This window comes from Microcebus murinus, chromosome 10 (genome assembly GCF_040939455.1).
Source record: "Microcebus murinus isolate Inina chromosome 10, M.murinus_Inina_mat1.0, whole genome shotgun sequence".
In the NCBI taxonomy this organism is placed as follows: Eukaryota; Metazoa; Chordata; class Mammalia; order Primates; family Cheirogaleidae; genus Microcebus; species Microcebus murinus.
In genome coordinates, this window is record NC_134113.1 from 36,210,085 (window position 1) to 36,227,854 (window position 17,770).

At 32.7% G+C, this 17,770-nt stretch overlaps 1 protein-coding gene across 1 annotated transcript in view; it reads right to left on the reverse strand.

Moving 5' to 3' along the window:
* The window catches only part of ACSS3 (acyl-CoA synthetase short chain family member 3), a 137,096-nt gene that overhangs the window by 52,455 nt on the left and 66,871 nt on the right, over window positions 1-17,770 (reverse strand). The window contains exons 6-7 of the mRNA XM_012759752.3: window positions 14,681-14,761; window positions 14,504-14,599 (exon numbers count right to left, since the gene is read on the reverse strand). Coding sequence (XP_012615206.1) covers window positions 14,504-14,599; window positions 14,681-14,761 — 177 coding nt within the window. The remainder of the gene's footprint in view (window positions 1-14,503; window positions 14,600-14,680; window positions 14,762-17,770) is intronic.

Below are 17,770 nucleotides of genomic sequence, written 5' to 3' on the forward strand. Positions count from 1 at the left end.
CAGCCTCCACAACTGTGAGAAATAAATTTCTGTTCTATATGAATTACCTAATCTGTGGTATTTTGTCATAGCAGCCCAAATGAATTAAGACACTGTGTATCTGTCTAGATCTATCCCTTTAGTTTTTCTTTTCCCCTTTCCTAGCTCTGAGAGTAGACCATTTGGGGCCTTGTGATGAAGTCAACCCATAAAGAAGAAGCCACTGCTTCCATCTAGCTGATATGAGTATCTTATCAGAACATATCAGTTCCACTGAAAATAAACTTACCTTTGTAAATATTAATGTCAATTAATTGAAGTAGAACACTGAAACTGCTAATTCTGCAAACCCAGTGCTGAACTAATTAGGGATTCTGACATATTCCACAATCTCAGTAGTCACAGAGAGCATTTATCCCTAGTACAGCTGTAATTTTATGGCTTCTATCAGGATTGTTTTCACCTCTGAGTTCTTTCATGCTAATGCACAGTCTCCCTGGTATCTTGTACTAGACGGAACAAATTAAGGTTTTCCTTATTCATAAGGATTAGTAAGATTTTGCTATGAGAAAATAAATGGCTTCTTGCTTAATGACAACACTAGACTTCTGCTCAGGAAGTAAAATGTGACTATTCCATATGTATACTGCAATTCAACCTAAGATTATACAAAGCCTGGTTCCTCCATCTCATCCAATACTTTGCCCAAAACAACCTTCAAACATGCTAATATTCACCCATGTCAAAAATTAAAAAAAATACAATCTTCCTAAGAAATTGTCCTCATAGAGGTAACTAATGACACCCTAATCACCAAAGCACTCTTCAGTTGTCCTGTTAAACTTTTCTCTGTGTCACTTAGCACTATTGACCCCCCCCCATCTTCTGGACAACCTCCTCTCTACTCTTCTTCAGTACATTTTGCTTTTCTGATTTTCCTATTGCCTCTTCAATTTCTCTCAGTTTATAGAACTTCTCTTTCTCAGCCTTAAGGATCTCCCAAATTTCTGTTCTTAATCTTCACCTCTCTGAGTACCTTGATCTCCTTCAAGACTTACATTATTAACTCTTCTAAAGCTCTAATTCTGAAAGTTTTTCTAGCTTCAAACCAGACTTTCCAATATCTTACAAATGTCTGGGTAGTACCCTTAAATTCAACATTACCAAAACTAAAAGTACTGGTTCCCTCTTTACCAGTTGTTCCTCCTACTTATTAATTCAGTTGGTAACTGTCATTATATTGGTTGTCCCATCTGAAGACATCAGAGCTATTTTCAAACTCACTTCCATTTCTCTTACAACATCCACCTGACACCCAGACATCCTGCATTCTCCTTAATGTTCTCATCACTCATATCCTGGTCCTGGCCATGTATCTTGGACTACTCAACAGCTTTCTAATTGTCCTCTAGATTATGACAAGCAAACCATGCCTTTAAAGACAGAGAACTTTTTTTCCAATATCAGTGTTCCATCACTCTTGTGCCACTGGCAAATTTATTTGATGTTCCTGATTCTTAGTTTCTACAGCTGTAAACAGGGAATGAAAATACCTACCTCATGGGCTTCTAGGTAAAATTAAGACCATGTATATAAAGTGCTTAGAAGAGTTCTAATCATCCAACACTCAATCAACATAGCTATTATTATTAATTTACTGTCTAATCCACAAAGTTTTCTCTATCTGCTAGTCCTAAACTTCCCTTGAAGAACTAGTGAACAGATTTTTGAGCCAGGATGCAAGTATTAAATGTAGAGTATTTATCATAGGTAATGATTCCTTATAGTTTATAAAGAAACTATCATATCTTTTACACAGTGTAAGAAGTTTCATACTTAGGTATACCTTGATTTGTTTGCTTTCTGTTCTTTGTATTAATCTTAATCCTTTGACTATATTGTCAGCTTCTTTGGTGTTAATGGCTGTATCTGATACTACTCTGTTTCCCCATCAGCCTCTAGCATGATGTTGAGTTGACAATAGACATTTAAAAAATTTTGTTGATGAGGCTATGACAATAGCTGCACTTACTTGCTTCAACATAAAACACAGGCACACACAGAGAAAAATAAACTGAAAAATAAATATCTTTGAAATCCGAGAAATCTAACAGATGCTGGCCTCAGCTTTATAATCTTTTCCAATTGAGAAGATCAAATTCTATATCCTGAATCAGAGTAATAACTGAGTCATCATTTTCCTCACTCCACTCACACAGAAAAGCAGATTTCTGTATACACATTAAAATGTAAAAAGAAGTCATTTTCCATTATATGAGACAAAAAAGTGATGTGCCTGTTGAGTATACTAGTTGGCAACATCATGACTTTCTTTTAAAAGGAAGTAACCTATCCCTGTCCTTGAAAGAAGCAAATCTCTATCCTTAAAAAAGGACAGTTCTAAACAAATTAAGAAAAACTGGTTAACATAAGTACAAATGCACCATTCTTGCAAAGAGAAGATGACAACATGCATGCAGGTAACACACCACTAAAATGAGGTCTGGGAGGAGCTAAGAATTCAAAAGGTCCACACATAGAAAATACAGCACAGGATGACTTAATGAAGATTATAAATCCAAGGAAACAGAAGTGGATGGCATGTTCATTTACAATACTTTGGGGATGGTTTAGCAAGTGTTCAATGCAAAAAATAACTTGGAAGTAGTTCTCATCCTCAATATTCTCAAACATGACACTTTAATACTTGGAAATGGCTTAAAATTTTAGTTCCAGGAACATAAAGTAGCATTAATTACACTTATTTATATATGTGTAAATATACAGTTATGTGTCACTTAATGATAGGGATACATTGTGAGAAATGTGTTATTAGGTGATTTTAGCATTATGTAAACTTCACAAACCTAGATCATATAGCCTACTACACACCCAGGCTATATGGCATAGGCTGTTGCTCCTCATCTATAGACCTGTACAGCATGTTACTATACTGAACACTGTAGGCAACTGCAACACAAAGATAAGTATTTTGTGTATCTTAACAAATCTAAACATAGAAAAGGTACTGTAAAAATAGGGTACAAAATATTTTTAAAAAATGGTATACCTGCATAGGGCACTTACCATGAATGGAGCAGGACTGCAAGTTGCTCTGGATAAGTCAGTGAGTGAGTGATGAGTGAATGTGAAGGCCTAAGACATTACTATGAACTACTGTAAATTTTATAAATATTATACACTTAGGCTACATTAAATTTATAAGGAAACAATTTTCTTTCTTAAATAATAAATTAACATTAGCTTACTTTTTTCTCCTCATTTTTATTTTTATTTTTTTACTTTTTGACTCTTTTGTAATAACACTTAGCTTAAAACACAAACACGATGTACATCTGGACAAAAATATTTTCTTTCTTTATATCCTTATTCTATAAGCTTTTTTCTATTTTTAAAATTTTTGATTTTTTGGTTAACTTTTTAAACTTTCTGGTTAAAAACTAATTCACAAACACACTCATTAGCCTAGGCCTACACGGGATAGGATCATCAGTGGGAGTCTTCCACTCTCACATCCTGTCCTGATGGAAAGTCTTCAGGGGCAACAACATGCACGGACCTGTTATCTCCCATGACAACAATGTCTTCTTCTGGAACACTTTCTGAAGGACCTGCCTGAGGCTGTTTCACAGTTAACTTTTTTTAATAAGTAGAAGGAGGATAATCTAAAATAATAATAAAAGTATGGTGTAGCAAATACATAAACCAGTAGCAGTCATTTATTATCAATAACAAGTATTATGTACTGCACATAATTGTGTATTACTATACTTTTACACTACTGGCAGTGTGTTAGGGTTGTTTACACCAGCATTATCACAAACATGTGAGTAATGTGTTGCACTATGCTGTGATGATGACTACATCATCATTAGGTGGTAGGAATTTTTCATGTCCATTATAATTTTATGAGACCACTGTTGTATACTCAGTCCATTGTCAACCAAAATGTCATTATGAAATGCATAACTGTATATAAAATGGTATTTCTTTGAAGCTTTCAGACTTCTTTTCCATACACTATCCCATTTGATTCCTATAAATATAGGAGAGTACAGAGCTCACCTTCAGACTAATCATTCTATAAAGAACAAAAAGGTAGAGATATAAACTCTCTCTTCTATGAATTCAGGAAAGGAACATTCAGTAAGACATTACTAAACTGAGTATTCTGAAATTTTCAAAGATATATGTGCAGTTTAAAACCTAGCAATGATAAAGCCCAACCAAAAATAGAAGTGAAATGTTAAAAATGTTTGGATAATGGTGAACCATGACATGTGCTATATTATTCACAGACAAAAGCCTTCAAGGTCACTCTTATTTCACTCACAAGTTCTACTCTTAAAAGACAGATCCATAAGGGAAGAGACCACTGGATAATTTTCTACATCTCCTGCTCATTCTTCACAGCTGGTAGTAGTAGAATCAACACATTCCTGTGTTCTAATTTTTTTTGTCTGGTGCTTAGAAGAGAATTAATGGGCTCCAAAAGAAGCTGCCTCCAGTGCTCTGATGACTGCTTCAGTGTTGTGAGGACAGACTTTGAAAGAAGAAATGTGGGACATCTAAAAATTCAAGCATTATAATGGCTGGATTGCAGGGGAATAAATGGTTAGTGTTTATATGTTAGAATTCTATTCTGGGAAAGATTAAATTTCTATTTTGAAATAATAATTCTAGCTTATAATATCCATAATTGATTGTACTATTATATCCTGGGAACCATTCTAAAGATTTTTCATGGCTTAATCATTTGAATGCCATATAAGAAAGATATTAATACTACAGATATTTATAGACGAAGAAACAAAGGCAGAAAGTCATGAAGTAGCTTGTTTGAGGCTGAATAGCTAATATGTAAAAGTGTCAGAAATCATACCACGTCAGCCTTACCTGCTATACTGCCTCTCAAAAATTAAAAGTTTTCGCTAATTTAAAATGACAATTTTCATCAGTAAATGCATTTGAAAATAATAGTCACCAGAGACTTGGAAGGGTGAGAGGAGGTTGAGGTATAAGAAATTACTTAATGGGTACAATGTACACTATGCAGGTGATGGTTACACTAGAAGCCTAGACTTCACCACTAGGCAATATATCCATGTAACAAAACTGCACTTGTACTCCTGACACTTATATAAATGAAAATAAAAAATAAATGAATAAATACATGAAAAATCATCATCACTATGAAAAGAAATTAGAATGAATTCCAGAGTCAAAAATCGAAACAGGTTATCAAATAATATATTTATTCTAGAAAAAGAAAACTGATTAAAGTGGCAAACATTCACAGAAGTGAAAATTGAAAGCATGTGTGTCAACCTACTTATTTTGATGATTAAAAGAAATGGATTCCCAAGGAGGTTGAATTAATTTGCTTAAGGTCATATAGGTAGATAATGACAAAACAAGTTAAAGAACACAGATGTTAATATTTGCAGTCCAGTGACCACGCTCCCATACCACAGTTCAGAATTTTATATCCTCTACAATACATTCTCTAACGAATTGATTGCCTGAGAAGGCAGATTATAGTATATACCTTTAAAGTTAATTGTTGAATTATTAACAAATGGCCATCTCCTCCAGTTAATCTAATGAGCATGCCAAAGATTTATTGAAATGTCTTATTGCTATGATGTATACAATTTGTAAAATGCAAAAAAAAAAAAAGTGAAATGAGCAAGCTTTCATTCTTTGACTTTAAAAAAGACTGTTATTGCATAAAAACAACTGCTATATCAAGGCCAAGTATACCAATCAGTTTAAGTAAAACAGTAACTACTAACATTCCATTCTAGAATATACTGTGTACATTGGTACACAGTAAAGATAAGGAAAAAAGAAGGCTCCAAGAGGATTTGTTTGCCCTTCAGAAGCGGTGTTGGGTTTTTATTCTGCAGATGAGAGACTGGTAAAGGAGACAGACACTGAATAGAAAAGAGAAGCCAGGAATCATATCTGTGTGTCACACCATTTACTAACACACACACATACATGCATGCATATACACAGATGGTCACTAACTTTGTTTATACATTAAAGTTCCTATATGAAAAGATTACTTGTGTTTCATGTTTCTTCCTTGGCAAAACCATTGTGCCAGAGATCTCTTCTTGTCCATATGTTGTTGGGGTAGGCTTGTTGGGATTAGCGCTCCATTAATAAAGCAGATTTCTGAAGATACACCAGTCATTTTTTTCCTCTCAAAAGCAAGAACTAAATTATTCAGAATTAGTTTCTATATTTTAACTGGTCAATCTGATTTGGCTTCTAGAATTGCATACTTTAAGAGTGTCAAACTCTGCTGACTGAGCTAGCCAGATGCTCTGTACTTTAAATGTGTCCAATTCCATTAGTAAAAGTAAATCTTTGTCTATAAAAAATATAGCCTGTCTTACATAAGTTGTTCATGAAGTTCTCTGGTAAAAGAGAAAATTAAGAGTACTTTTAGTCACTGAGGGAAAAAAATCTTTAGAAATCAAGTTGTTGTTGTTTTTCTGATATCTTCATGCAGACATCTATTTAACAAATATTTATTGAGAAACAAATATATGTCAACAAGGCTAGGAGCTGAGAATTGATGGTAAGAGAAACCTAAGATGATTCCTCTCCTAGCAGAGTTTAGAGGACAAAGGAGCACACAAACATATCCATGGAGCCTACAAACTAATATGAAACTGCAACAGTTGTTACACAAACCAACAAGGAAACATGCAAGATGCTGAGAGACTGTGAGAAGGGGATTTGACCACGTCAGAGAGGTCAAGGAGAGCTTCCCTGAGGAAGTGACATTTAAGCTAAAACATAAAGGCTAAGAGGCATATATTTCAGGTTAAAGAGAAAAATGGGCAAAGCTCCTGTGGCAGGAATGAGCATAAGATTAACTGCAGGGAAACAGGAACTTTTTGTGTCTTAGAAAGAAAAAGAGTGTAATAAATATGGAACAAATTTTCAACACTTTTAAAACGTTGAGAAGCTAAGTACAATGAGGACTGAAAATATCCATTGGCTTTGGGAAAATGGAGATAACTGGAGATATTAGGAAACGATGTTATTATGAAATGATGGAGATAGAGGCCAACTGGAGAAGATTGTAGAGTATGTTTCAGACTAGAAGATGGAGATATTGAGTACAGACAAGCCTTTAAAGATGAAGAGAGAATGTTGTAGCTGCAAGGGGATAAGGGCTCAAGGATTTTTGTTGTTGTTGTTAGTTTTAATGAAAAAAAAATGAATAAGAATTTGTTTTAAAATGTGTTAAAGGAAGATAAGGAAAACAAAGAAAGATAAGTCAAAGCAAAAAAAAAAAAAAAAAAAAAAAAAACCACCCCCAAACCAGCTGTTCTGGTATGTTTTCACCTTGTAGATAAAGAGCTATATGTCTTCTTAGGGCAGAAAAAAAAGTCTTGTTTAAACATCCATTGTATATTGTCATGTTAAAACATAAATTGATTTGGCAGGGTAACCCTTACGTATCTACAAATTAAACTGAACATCCAACTTAGTTATAACCATTTTTGAGGGTTTTTTTTTTCCAGCTGATATAGTTGTAAATTTCCATTAAATTCCAGGATATAAAAAAATTGTCTCTGCTGAGAAAAAAAGGATTCATTATTTATTTATAAAATATCACGAGCCATTTGCATTCAATAAAAGGGATTTGGTTTACGAACTGGCTGCTGTACTCTACTTGATTTAGCACATAATTAGCTGCAAATCTCCTATCCCTTCAGGACATGGATTTTTTATTTAAATCAGAATTCATCATTAAGGGAAAATGTTGTTCCAGGTACCAATTTACTATCTACTTTATCTTACAACTTTAAAATGCTATAATTCATTAAAAATGAAAATAAAAATTTGATCATACTCAGCTGTATACAATTTTATGTCTCCTTAGAAAAGGCAATGCTATGAGAATAGCATAAATAATATGTTAAATTATTTTGTTCCCCAATAAGAAATGTATTTTTTACTATTTTGATTGAAGAATTTGGCTTCCTAAATAAAATATTAGTAATAATACTAAAATAAAATAAAGCTAATTTGGCAATTAGCCTAAAATATGAGCAGAAGTGAAATAATTATTTTGTGGAGGTTAATAAGTATTTTTTTTTTTTTTTTGCACTAGCTGGCCTAGAGACAAGTCAGGACTCTTTTAATTTGGTGTTGTTTTGTTTTAATTAATCAATCAGGCAAAATGTTTTTCCTGCATTTTACATGCTCAAATTGTCAATTAATCCTCTTAAAAATGGTTCATTCACTCGAAAAAGTTAACGTACTTCCTGAAAGGCACTGCGCCAGGTAGTGGGGATACAGAAATGACAAACATCCCCTGCCCTCAAAGAGTTCACAGTATCACAACACTGTATTTGCAACATTGTAAGATCAAAGAAATCTAGATAGTATAATGGAAGTACAGAGTATAAAAACACTTCAATCAGTCTGAGGAAAGCAATATATATACACACATACACACACACATATATACACGCATATAAAATACATGTGTATACGCAAACATATATATCAGAGAAGAGGTGATATTTAACTTTAATATTTGATATCTAATACTTAAGATTTAATTCCTCGAAAATAGGGCCACTATACTATACGCTGATAATAAAGTGGAGTTTTAATAGAGGGAACAACTTAATTATTAGCAGAATTGTGTTGATGTAATTGCCAGTTTGATAGGAGTGCTGGGCGGGAAGGACGGTCAGAGGCCCAGAACCAGAGAGAAGACTGTAAATTACAGGCAGGGGGCAGATGACTATGAGTCATTTGTATCATGCAAAGGTGTTTGAATTATACTCTTCAAGAAATAGTAGTTCTTTGAAGGCTTATGTTTATTTATTTTTAATTAAACTTTTTATGAAGTTTAATTTCTTATGAAGTTTAAACTTCTTATGAAGAAATTATAGATTCACATGCAGTTATCAGACATAATGCAGAGATTTACACCATGTATCCTTTGCCTAGTTTTTCCCCGTGGTAACATCTTACAAACCTATAGTATGATATCACAATCAGGATATTGATACAGTCAAAATATGAAACAGTTCATCTAGTCAGGAATACCTCATGTTGTCCTTTCTAGGCCACATGTGTTCCTTGGTAATATATATAGAAATGCAGTGGATATTTGTGTGTTTATATTGTATACTGAGACTGGATTGATCTCACTTATTAGGTATGAGATTTTTTTCTTTGTGTCTTCTATACTTTTCTACCTACATAATCATGCCATTTACAAATAAAGACAATTTTATTTCTTCTTTTTTTAGTATGTATGCATTTTGTTTCCCTATGAGGCCTTAATTAACTAGCTAGAACTTCCACAACTATTTTGAATAGAGTGGTGACTGTAGACATCCTTGCCTTGTTCCTGAACATAGCTGGAAAATATTGAGGCTTTTATTATTAAATGTGATGGTAGCAGTAGGTTCTTAGATATAAATGGATGTTAAATTTATCAGATAATTTTCTGCGATTAATATCATTATATAATTTTTCTTCTTTAGCCTGTTAATATGTTACTTTGAATGATTTTCAAATATTGAACCAGCCTTGCATTTCTGAAATAAATTCCACTTGCTCAAGGTATAATTGTTTTTATATATTGGTTAATTCTACTTGGTAATATTTTGTCAAAGATTTTTGTATCTCTATTTATGAAGGATACTGCCTGTAGTATTTTATGTTTTGTGTCTTTGTCTGATTTTGTTGTTAGAGAAATACTAACTTCATAAAATGAATAGGAAAGGGTCCCCCGTCTTCTACTTTCTAGAAGAGACTGTGCAAAAATGGTGTTGATTCTTCTTTAAACATTTGGTAGAATTTTCTAGTAAAGACATCTGTATCTACAGATGTCTTATTGTGAGTCTTTAATTACAGATTTGATTTCCTTAAATGTAATAAGACTATTCAAGTAATCTATTTCTTATTTGTTGAGTTGTGGTAGTTTGTGTTTTTTGACAATTTCATCAAATTGTCAAATTTATGTGTGTTGAGTTGTTCATAGTATTTATTATTCTTTTCATGTTTGCAGGGTCTTTAGTGATATCTCATGTTCTATATCTGGTATTGGTAATTTGTGGCTTCATTCTCTTTTTCTTTATTAGACTTGTAGATATTTGTTGATTTTGTTTATCTTTTCAAAGAACCAGCTCTTTGTTTTATTAATTTTTTCTATGTTTTCTTGTTTGTAAATATCATTGATTTCTGCTCTTACCTTTATTATTTTCTTCCTTCTGGTTGTTTTGGGTTTATTTTGTTCCTCTTTTCTTAGGTCCTTGAGATGGGAGCCTAGACTCTTTCTTAATGTATCTATTTAGTACTATAAATTTTCTTGAGATGTGAGACTTTTCCGATTTCCTAATGTATCCATTTAGTGCTATAAATTTATCTCTCAACATGCTTTGGCTGTGTCCCACAAATTTTGATATGATATACTTTCTTTTTCATTCAGTTTGATACATGTGTGCATGCATTTGAATGTGTGTGTATATACATATATAGAGATATATAAATAAAATATATATAAAATTTTCCTAGAGACTTCCTCTTTGATCTATAGGTTATTTAGAAATATGTTGATTGTATTCCAACAGTTTGGATATTTTCCTGTTATCTTTCTGATATTGATTTCTAGTTTGAATCCAGCATGATCAAAGAATAAACTATGATTTCTATTATTTAAATTGGTTTAGATTTGTTGTGTGATCTAGGATTTGGTCTATCTTGGTATTTATTCCATGGGTACTTAAAAAGAATGTGTAGTTTGCTGTCATTGGGGATAGTGTTCTATAAATATCAATTAAATCTTTTCGGTTGATGATGTTAAATTTTTCTACCTGTGTTGATTTTCTGTCTGATTGTCCATCAATTATTGAGAGAGAGGTGTTAAATTGGGGAGAGCTCAGAAATTGGAAATAGAGATAGCTTGGAAGGGAGGAGCATCAGTTGGAAAGTTCTCTGTACTATCTAATGATAATCTGAAATATGCAACTGGAATGCACAGGCACAAATCAGATCCAAAGCCCAAACATATACTGTTCATTACTCAACAAGACATATTTGTGCATATGAGTTAAATTATCAGCCTCGAACTTATGGCAGGAGATATGGAAAAGAGGGGATACTTTTGATAGGTAATAGGAAAATAGATTCCATAGAACGTAATGACCAATAGAGTGTGAGATGTAAAAATAATGAAATCAGAATCATCCACAGATTTTTAGTTTGGATTACTTATGTGGATGGAAGTTAACTTTAACAGAAATGTAGAGTGCACAGGAGGAAATATGTTTTGCAAGGAGGAGTGGCGATAATGAGCTCAGTTGATGTCATGTTGAGCATAAGTTGTGTATGGACCATCTAAAGATGTCTAATAATAGTGGATGCTCAGCAGGAAGGTCAGATATATAAAAGGGATTTAAAAGCCTTAATTCAATTAGTAAGCCTAAATATAACTGCATGGAGATTATCTAGGAAATATAAACAGAGTAAGAAAAGAGGGTTAAGAACATGATCCCACTAAATCTCAATTTTTAAAAGAGAAATAAAGAGAGGAAAAGGAGAATAAGCTGTCAGAGAGGAAGGAAAAGAATGGAAAATAGAGTTTAATTTAGTTCCATGAGTATTTATTGAGTTATTAGTATGCGTTATGCACTGTGTTGGGAGACTGGCTATTGAGGCTCCTACATTCTTCTAGATGTAAACAGATCATTTCAGTACAGTGCGGGCCAGCTATGCTCTGGGGTCAATGTGCCCACAGAAAGGGGCACTGAACACAGCCTAAAACTGTGAGAGGAAACTTTTGAGAGATGATAACTCTAAGCAGAGTCTTCAAAGATAGTAGGTATTAACCAAGTAAGGAAAGACAGAGGGAAAGTCACACCAGACAAAAGAAACAGCGTGAACAATAGCAAAAGAGCCTGGAGCTAAAGAAAGAAGAGATAATTATCTAAAAGAAATAGCCAGCAAGGCTGAATGCCACTAAGAGAGAAAATGAAAACAGATTGAAAAAGACCCTTTGACTCTTTTACTTATGAAGCCTCTGGTTACCTCTGCTACAACAGCTTTTATGAAGTGATGTGAACAGAAATCAGACTGCAATGAGATGAAGAATAACTGAGAGAATATGAAGTTCAGACAATGTGTTGGGGGGAGTGTTTTTTCAAGCAGCTTAGTAGAGAAGAAAATAAAGATGAGATAGCTAAAAATGAGCAAAGGTCTAAAAGATTTTGTTTTTTGATCAGAAAGAATTAAGGACACTTACCAGTTATAGAAAAGAAACCAGAGTGCAGAGAAAAGATTTGAAAATGCAGCTTACTTCATTCAGTCATTTACACAACAAATATTTATAGAGCATCTACACTATCCTTAAACATATTCTATAAAGACAAACAACCAAGCACCCTTCATAGGGTTAACATGATGTTTTAAATAAAATTGAGAAACAATAAAAGGTCAATGGTAAATAGCACAAAATAGTATTTATCTCAATTAGAAAGGCAGCTTAACACGTATAAATATCAGTACTTAAAATTATACAGCCATCTTTGGCTTTTTAGCATTTATGTAAGCCATGCCATAATTCAATATAAATATTCAGTGTTGAAGTTTATTTTGTTTACTTCAAGAGAAATGATCATTTTAATAAAAACATTTATTCAATTGTAAGGATTTTGGTAAGGAACAGATTTGCCAAGATTATTTCGTTTTAATGATTAAAAACAACCAAATACATATCAAATCTGCAAAGTAAAAAAGCACAACACAAAAGATGTAGAATAGTATATGATGGTTTAATTTTTGTGTCAAAGTCTGCCTTAATATCTCTCAGTATTCAGAGACAGAAAAACAGCCAGTTAATAATGAAGGAACACAAATGGCTTTTAAATAGTCATGAAGACTGGAGAATTTCAGAAAGACAGAGAATAGTCTCATATTTTTTCAGAATCATTGAGGTGCAGCATTTTAAGATTGTAAAAACTTTGACATCATTTAATTCTGTTCTCCACATCCCATATATAAAATTATTTTCCTCACATTCCTTATCTGATATTAAGAGACAACTTTATGTGAAAGAGAACCTTACATTTGAAAAGTTGTCTATTCTACTATGAGACATTTAAATGTGTCTATGATTATTCTCAAAATATAACTTTCTATAACTGTATTATAAGACTACTTTCATTTTATGTAGCAGATCACTCAATATCAAAAGACACTTATATGCACATTAAGTATATTATTTCTCAGACTAACCATTCCCAGTTCCTTCATTTCTTTCCTGTATGACATGATTTTCATCTAAGCCCCCTTTTTTTGAAATGATTTCTAGAAAGTTAATGGTTTTTTATCCTCTCCATTAAACTGAACACAAATTTTCAAATGTGGAAGAGTAAAGTAAGATTATACCATTGCATATGGTGAGTATTTTTTTTAAAAGCAATCTTACCAACTGCTTATTTTTGAGCTATGAACAATTATAACATCCAGAGATTTAACCACACAATTTGTGATCAATCCAAGTTTCACCTATTTTATTTCTACCTTATTTTTATTTTTATTTTGGCATATTATGGGGGTACAGATTTTAAGGTTTCAATAAATGCCCTTTATCTCCCTCCCCCCACAAGTCTGAGTTTCCAGCATGACCATCGCCCAGATGGTGTACATCTCACTCATTATGTATGTACATAACCGTCCCCCTCCCCCCTCCCACCTGTCTACCTTATTTTTAATCTACGTGTAAGACTGTAAAGATTTATATATTTTTTTCTCTTGTTGGTTTTGTCCCAAATGTCCAAGATAATTTTGGATGACAATTTAGCAAACTATCATATTTGCTATCCCTATAAGAATTGGATCTCCTACAAGTCTCATAGGTATGTTTTCTAAGTCTTCATATAAGACATTGATAAAATTAAATAGAATAGGCATGAGGGAAATTTTCTAGTATACATACAGAAACCTTATTCCTAGGTGACATTAATCCATGTGTTAGAATTTTCAAGCTGTTACTTATTTAGCTATGAATCTGGTCAGTCTGTATTTCTCTCCCTTATACACAAAGCTATTATCAGAGACCATGGAAAATATTTAGCTAAACTTGAGACACCATACCTTTGTAAATTCATTAATACTATAAAAGCACAAAAAGGTGAATCTATGTTGCTTGTTTTATGATAACTATTTTCTTTTCTAGGACTCTAAAATCAATATCAGTTTGATAATATTTTCTAGAAATCTTCTAGGGATAGACATAAAGTTTGTTATTTTAATGTTCTTCAGAATATAATTTCTACTGACTTTGTTCTTCAATACAATGGAAATAGCTGGCTATTGTTTTCTACATGTCCCTTTTTTTTTTTTAAATCATCCTTTTAACTGGAAGAAGATATAAAAATATCCCCTGTCCCCATCCAAATTTTTCTGTTCCTACTCAGGACTGATTATCTCGATGTGGTATTAATTTTATTACCTCATATAAAACTGTTGTGTTTCCATGTATAAGAGGTCCATAACAGATATAGGAATGTCCAACAACCCAGCCCAAGTCAGAAGCTGCCCACCACACCTAAAAAATAAAAAGATAATAAAAATGAATATATCTTAATCAGAGAAATGTCATGCAATATAAATTGAAAGTCATGATTACCTCTCCAGGTTTAAGTCCATATATAGAGGACATTGTCCAGTTTAGCATCACAGCATACCCCCCAGTGGGCCTAACCACACCCTAAAGGAGAGAAAAAGTGAAGTTAAAAGCAGTAAACAATGTATGGAAAGATTCTCTATCTTCATACTATCTACTTTAAAAGTTCCTTGTTTAATGAATTTTATATTCTGAAAGCTACAAATTACTTTGACTTTTATACAGTTATCTTTGAATCATTATTTCATTGGCTCCTCCAATAGTCAACACAAAAGAATTTGTCCCTATCACTACCATGTGTAGAATCCATTCTCACATAAAATTCTTGACCTTCTACAGAAAACATGATTTCACAAAATCACATGCAATAAAAATTTTTCCAGTCAGAACACACATTGTCAACCCCACATTTTCAGATGGATTTCCGGGAAAAAAAATAGAAACTGTCAAAATTAAGTGCACAGAAGGGTAGAATGTAGTTATGTACCTAAAATACATACTCACCTAAGGACATATATCCTTTAATATGATTAAATAATAACAGGCTATTTAGTGGAAAGAAAATCATATTCTAAGTAGAGTCTGATTGTAATGCAATACAATGCAATGTAATGTAATGTTCACTTGGTATCATGCAAGCACAATATTAGAGCTGAGCAATTCTTTAATGATGAATTCAGGAACACTTTGGATGAATATCAGCAAGTTAAATCTAAGGCTAACAGATTTGGCCTGTATTGCATTTGGACAAAAGTGGGTATTGTTACATCATTGTAGTACAGCTTTTTACAAATCAGTTTCAAGTAGCTATTTTCAACATTGGAAACATATGTAACTTCAATACAAGATTAATATTTAAACACATGAGTCACCATCATTAAGAACTGATGTTAAATTTAAGTTCATTTATCGCTTCATTATAAACATTAATCATTATTGGCTCAATATGACATAATCATGTGAATATTCAGAATAAGCGGGTGAATGCATGCTAAGAAATACAAGGTATATTCCACTCCTATGTATTTTGAAGCATCTTTTAGTATAGCAGTTATAACTGTTCTATGTGAAAAATAATTGTTTTACATAAAAGGGCAAACATGGATCTAATTAATAACTGTGCTATTAGTTGTACTTTTTCAGCATAGCTCTGCAGCTTTAACACACATACATGAACCAGGGGAATGAAAAAGAAATTGACTTCCTGTTAGTTACTAAAATTACTGCTCTCCTCAGGTACCACTAATAAAACCTAGGTATCAAGCTGTGGAACATATTTTATCTACCAGCGGCAACACCATGTCTCTTAGCAAATATCAGAGGCAGCTTTGTTGGCATTTGAGAGCTGTTTTCCAGGTTGCATGACATGGTTAGCATGCAGCTGGCTCTCTTGATCACCTTGGGAATATTAGCAATCCTAAGCAACCTGCCAGTAGGCTTCACACATGCACTTTTCTGCATGAACTGAGCAGATATTTTCCCACTATTTTATATCCTATCTGCCATGCACTTTGTCCTATCATTTCCTATTGCTCAGTAGCTTGATGAATTTGATGTTAATCAATTTGCAAGCACTCTTTTAAAAAAATTTGTACTCGTTTTTGCAAAGTAGAAAAAATACATTTTTTAATAGACAATGTGCTGTCTATGTGTTATAGTGGACAGTGATGCTTAATGTCAGTAATGATTTTATTTAAGATATTTTAAAATTTTCTCTTCAGCCTACATGTCCCTGCATTTGGACATTTTTATCCATAACTCTAAATATTATTATAACTGAGTAAATTTATAGATTAGATGATACAGAGGGTAAGAAACATCGACTGGAAATGATGGCAAGAAATAAAAGGCTAAGGGAGACATAACTGAGTAGTACTCCAATTGTAAAACCTAGAAGATAAATTCAAAGGATACATTATCAAATTTCTAAGTATCACTCAGATGAACACTTCTTCAAAGGACATTTAGCAATGTGACTTTGTCTGATAAATTAGAGGATAGTTAAACCCATCTGACCAAAAAACGTAAAACTTAAAAATGAGACTCTGCATGAAAAAGCATTTAAGATTATGAAGGTTAAAATTTAATATCATATTAACACTATTATTTCCTTAGCTCTCACAATTATTGCCTTTTATTTTACCCTCTGCTGATATTGTCCAAAAAGCATAAATGTCAAAATAATTAGAGGTTACCATCAAAGATTCTCATTAAAACAATTAAAATGAAGCTGAAAGAGAGTGAAAAGCCATAATTTCTGTCTTTTATTGGTCTTTGATATCAACTTTTATTTACTAAAGATGAGTATAAAAATTTTAGTCAAATGTCATTTTATCATTTATTAATCTAGACTCTATGTCTACAATTTGGTCTTCTCTCTGAGAATGTTCAGATGATACAATTTTCAAATTTATAAGTATTTGATATAGTGTAGAAAAAAGAACTGCAGTTTCACATACTCCACATACATCTTTTATAAGAAGTTTGAAAGTTAAAACAAAAAGAAAGATTTTCTTTTATGAATATTAATTTGTGACAAAAGTAAGATGATAAAGCAGTTATTTTTCTTGTTTATAATCATATTTTCCAGGTAATAATAATTAAAATGCAAAAGAGAAACAGTGTTCAGCCTCTGAAAACAAATAAATTATGCTCCAAAAAACAAATCAATATATTCTAAGTAAGCAAAATTAATCAGAAACCAAAAGTATCATTTTTATAATATATCTCAAATACTGAGTATAAAGTAAAAAATTCTTATTCAATACCAATGCTTGTCTCTAAAATAGAAGCATAGTACACTTTCATATTTTAGATCTCTATTATTACTTTCTATGTGTACTTTACCTACTTTAAAAGTAAGACATTAGGACCGGGCACAGTGGCTCACGCCTGTAATCCTAGCACTCTGGGAGGCCGAGGTGGGCAGATCGCTCAAGGTTAGGAGTTTGAAACCAGCTTGAGCAAGAGCAAGACCCCATCTCTACTAAAAATAGAAAGAAATTAATTGGCCAACTAAAAATATACAGAAAAAATTAGCCAGTCATGGTGGCGCATGTCTGTAGTCCCAGCTACTTGGGAGGCTGAGGCAGA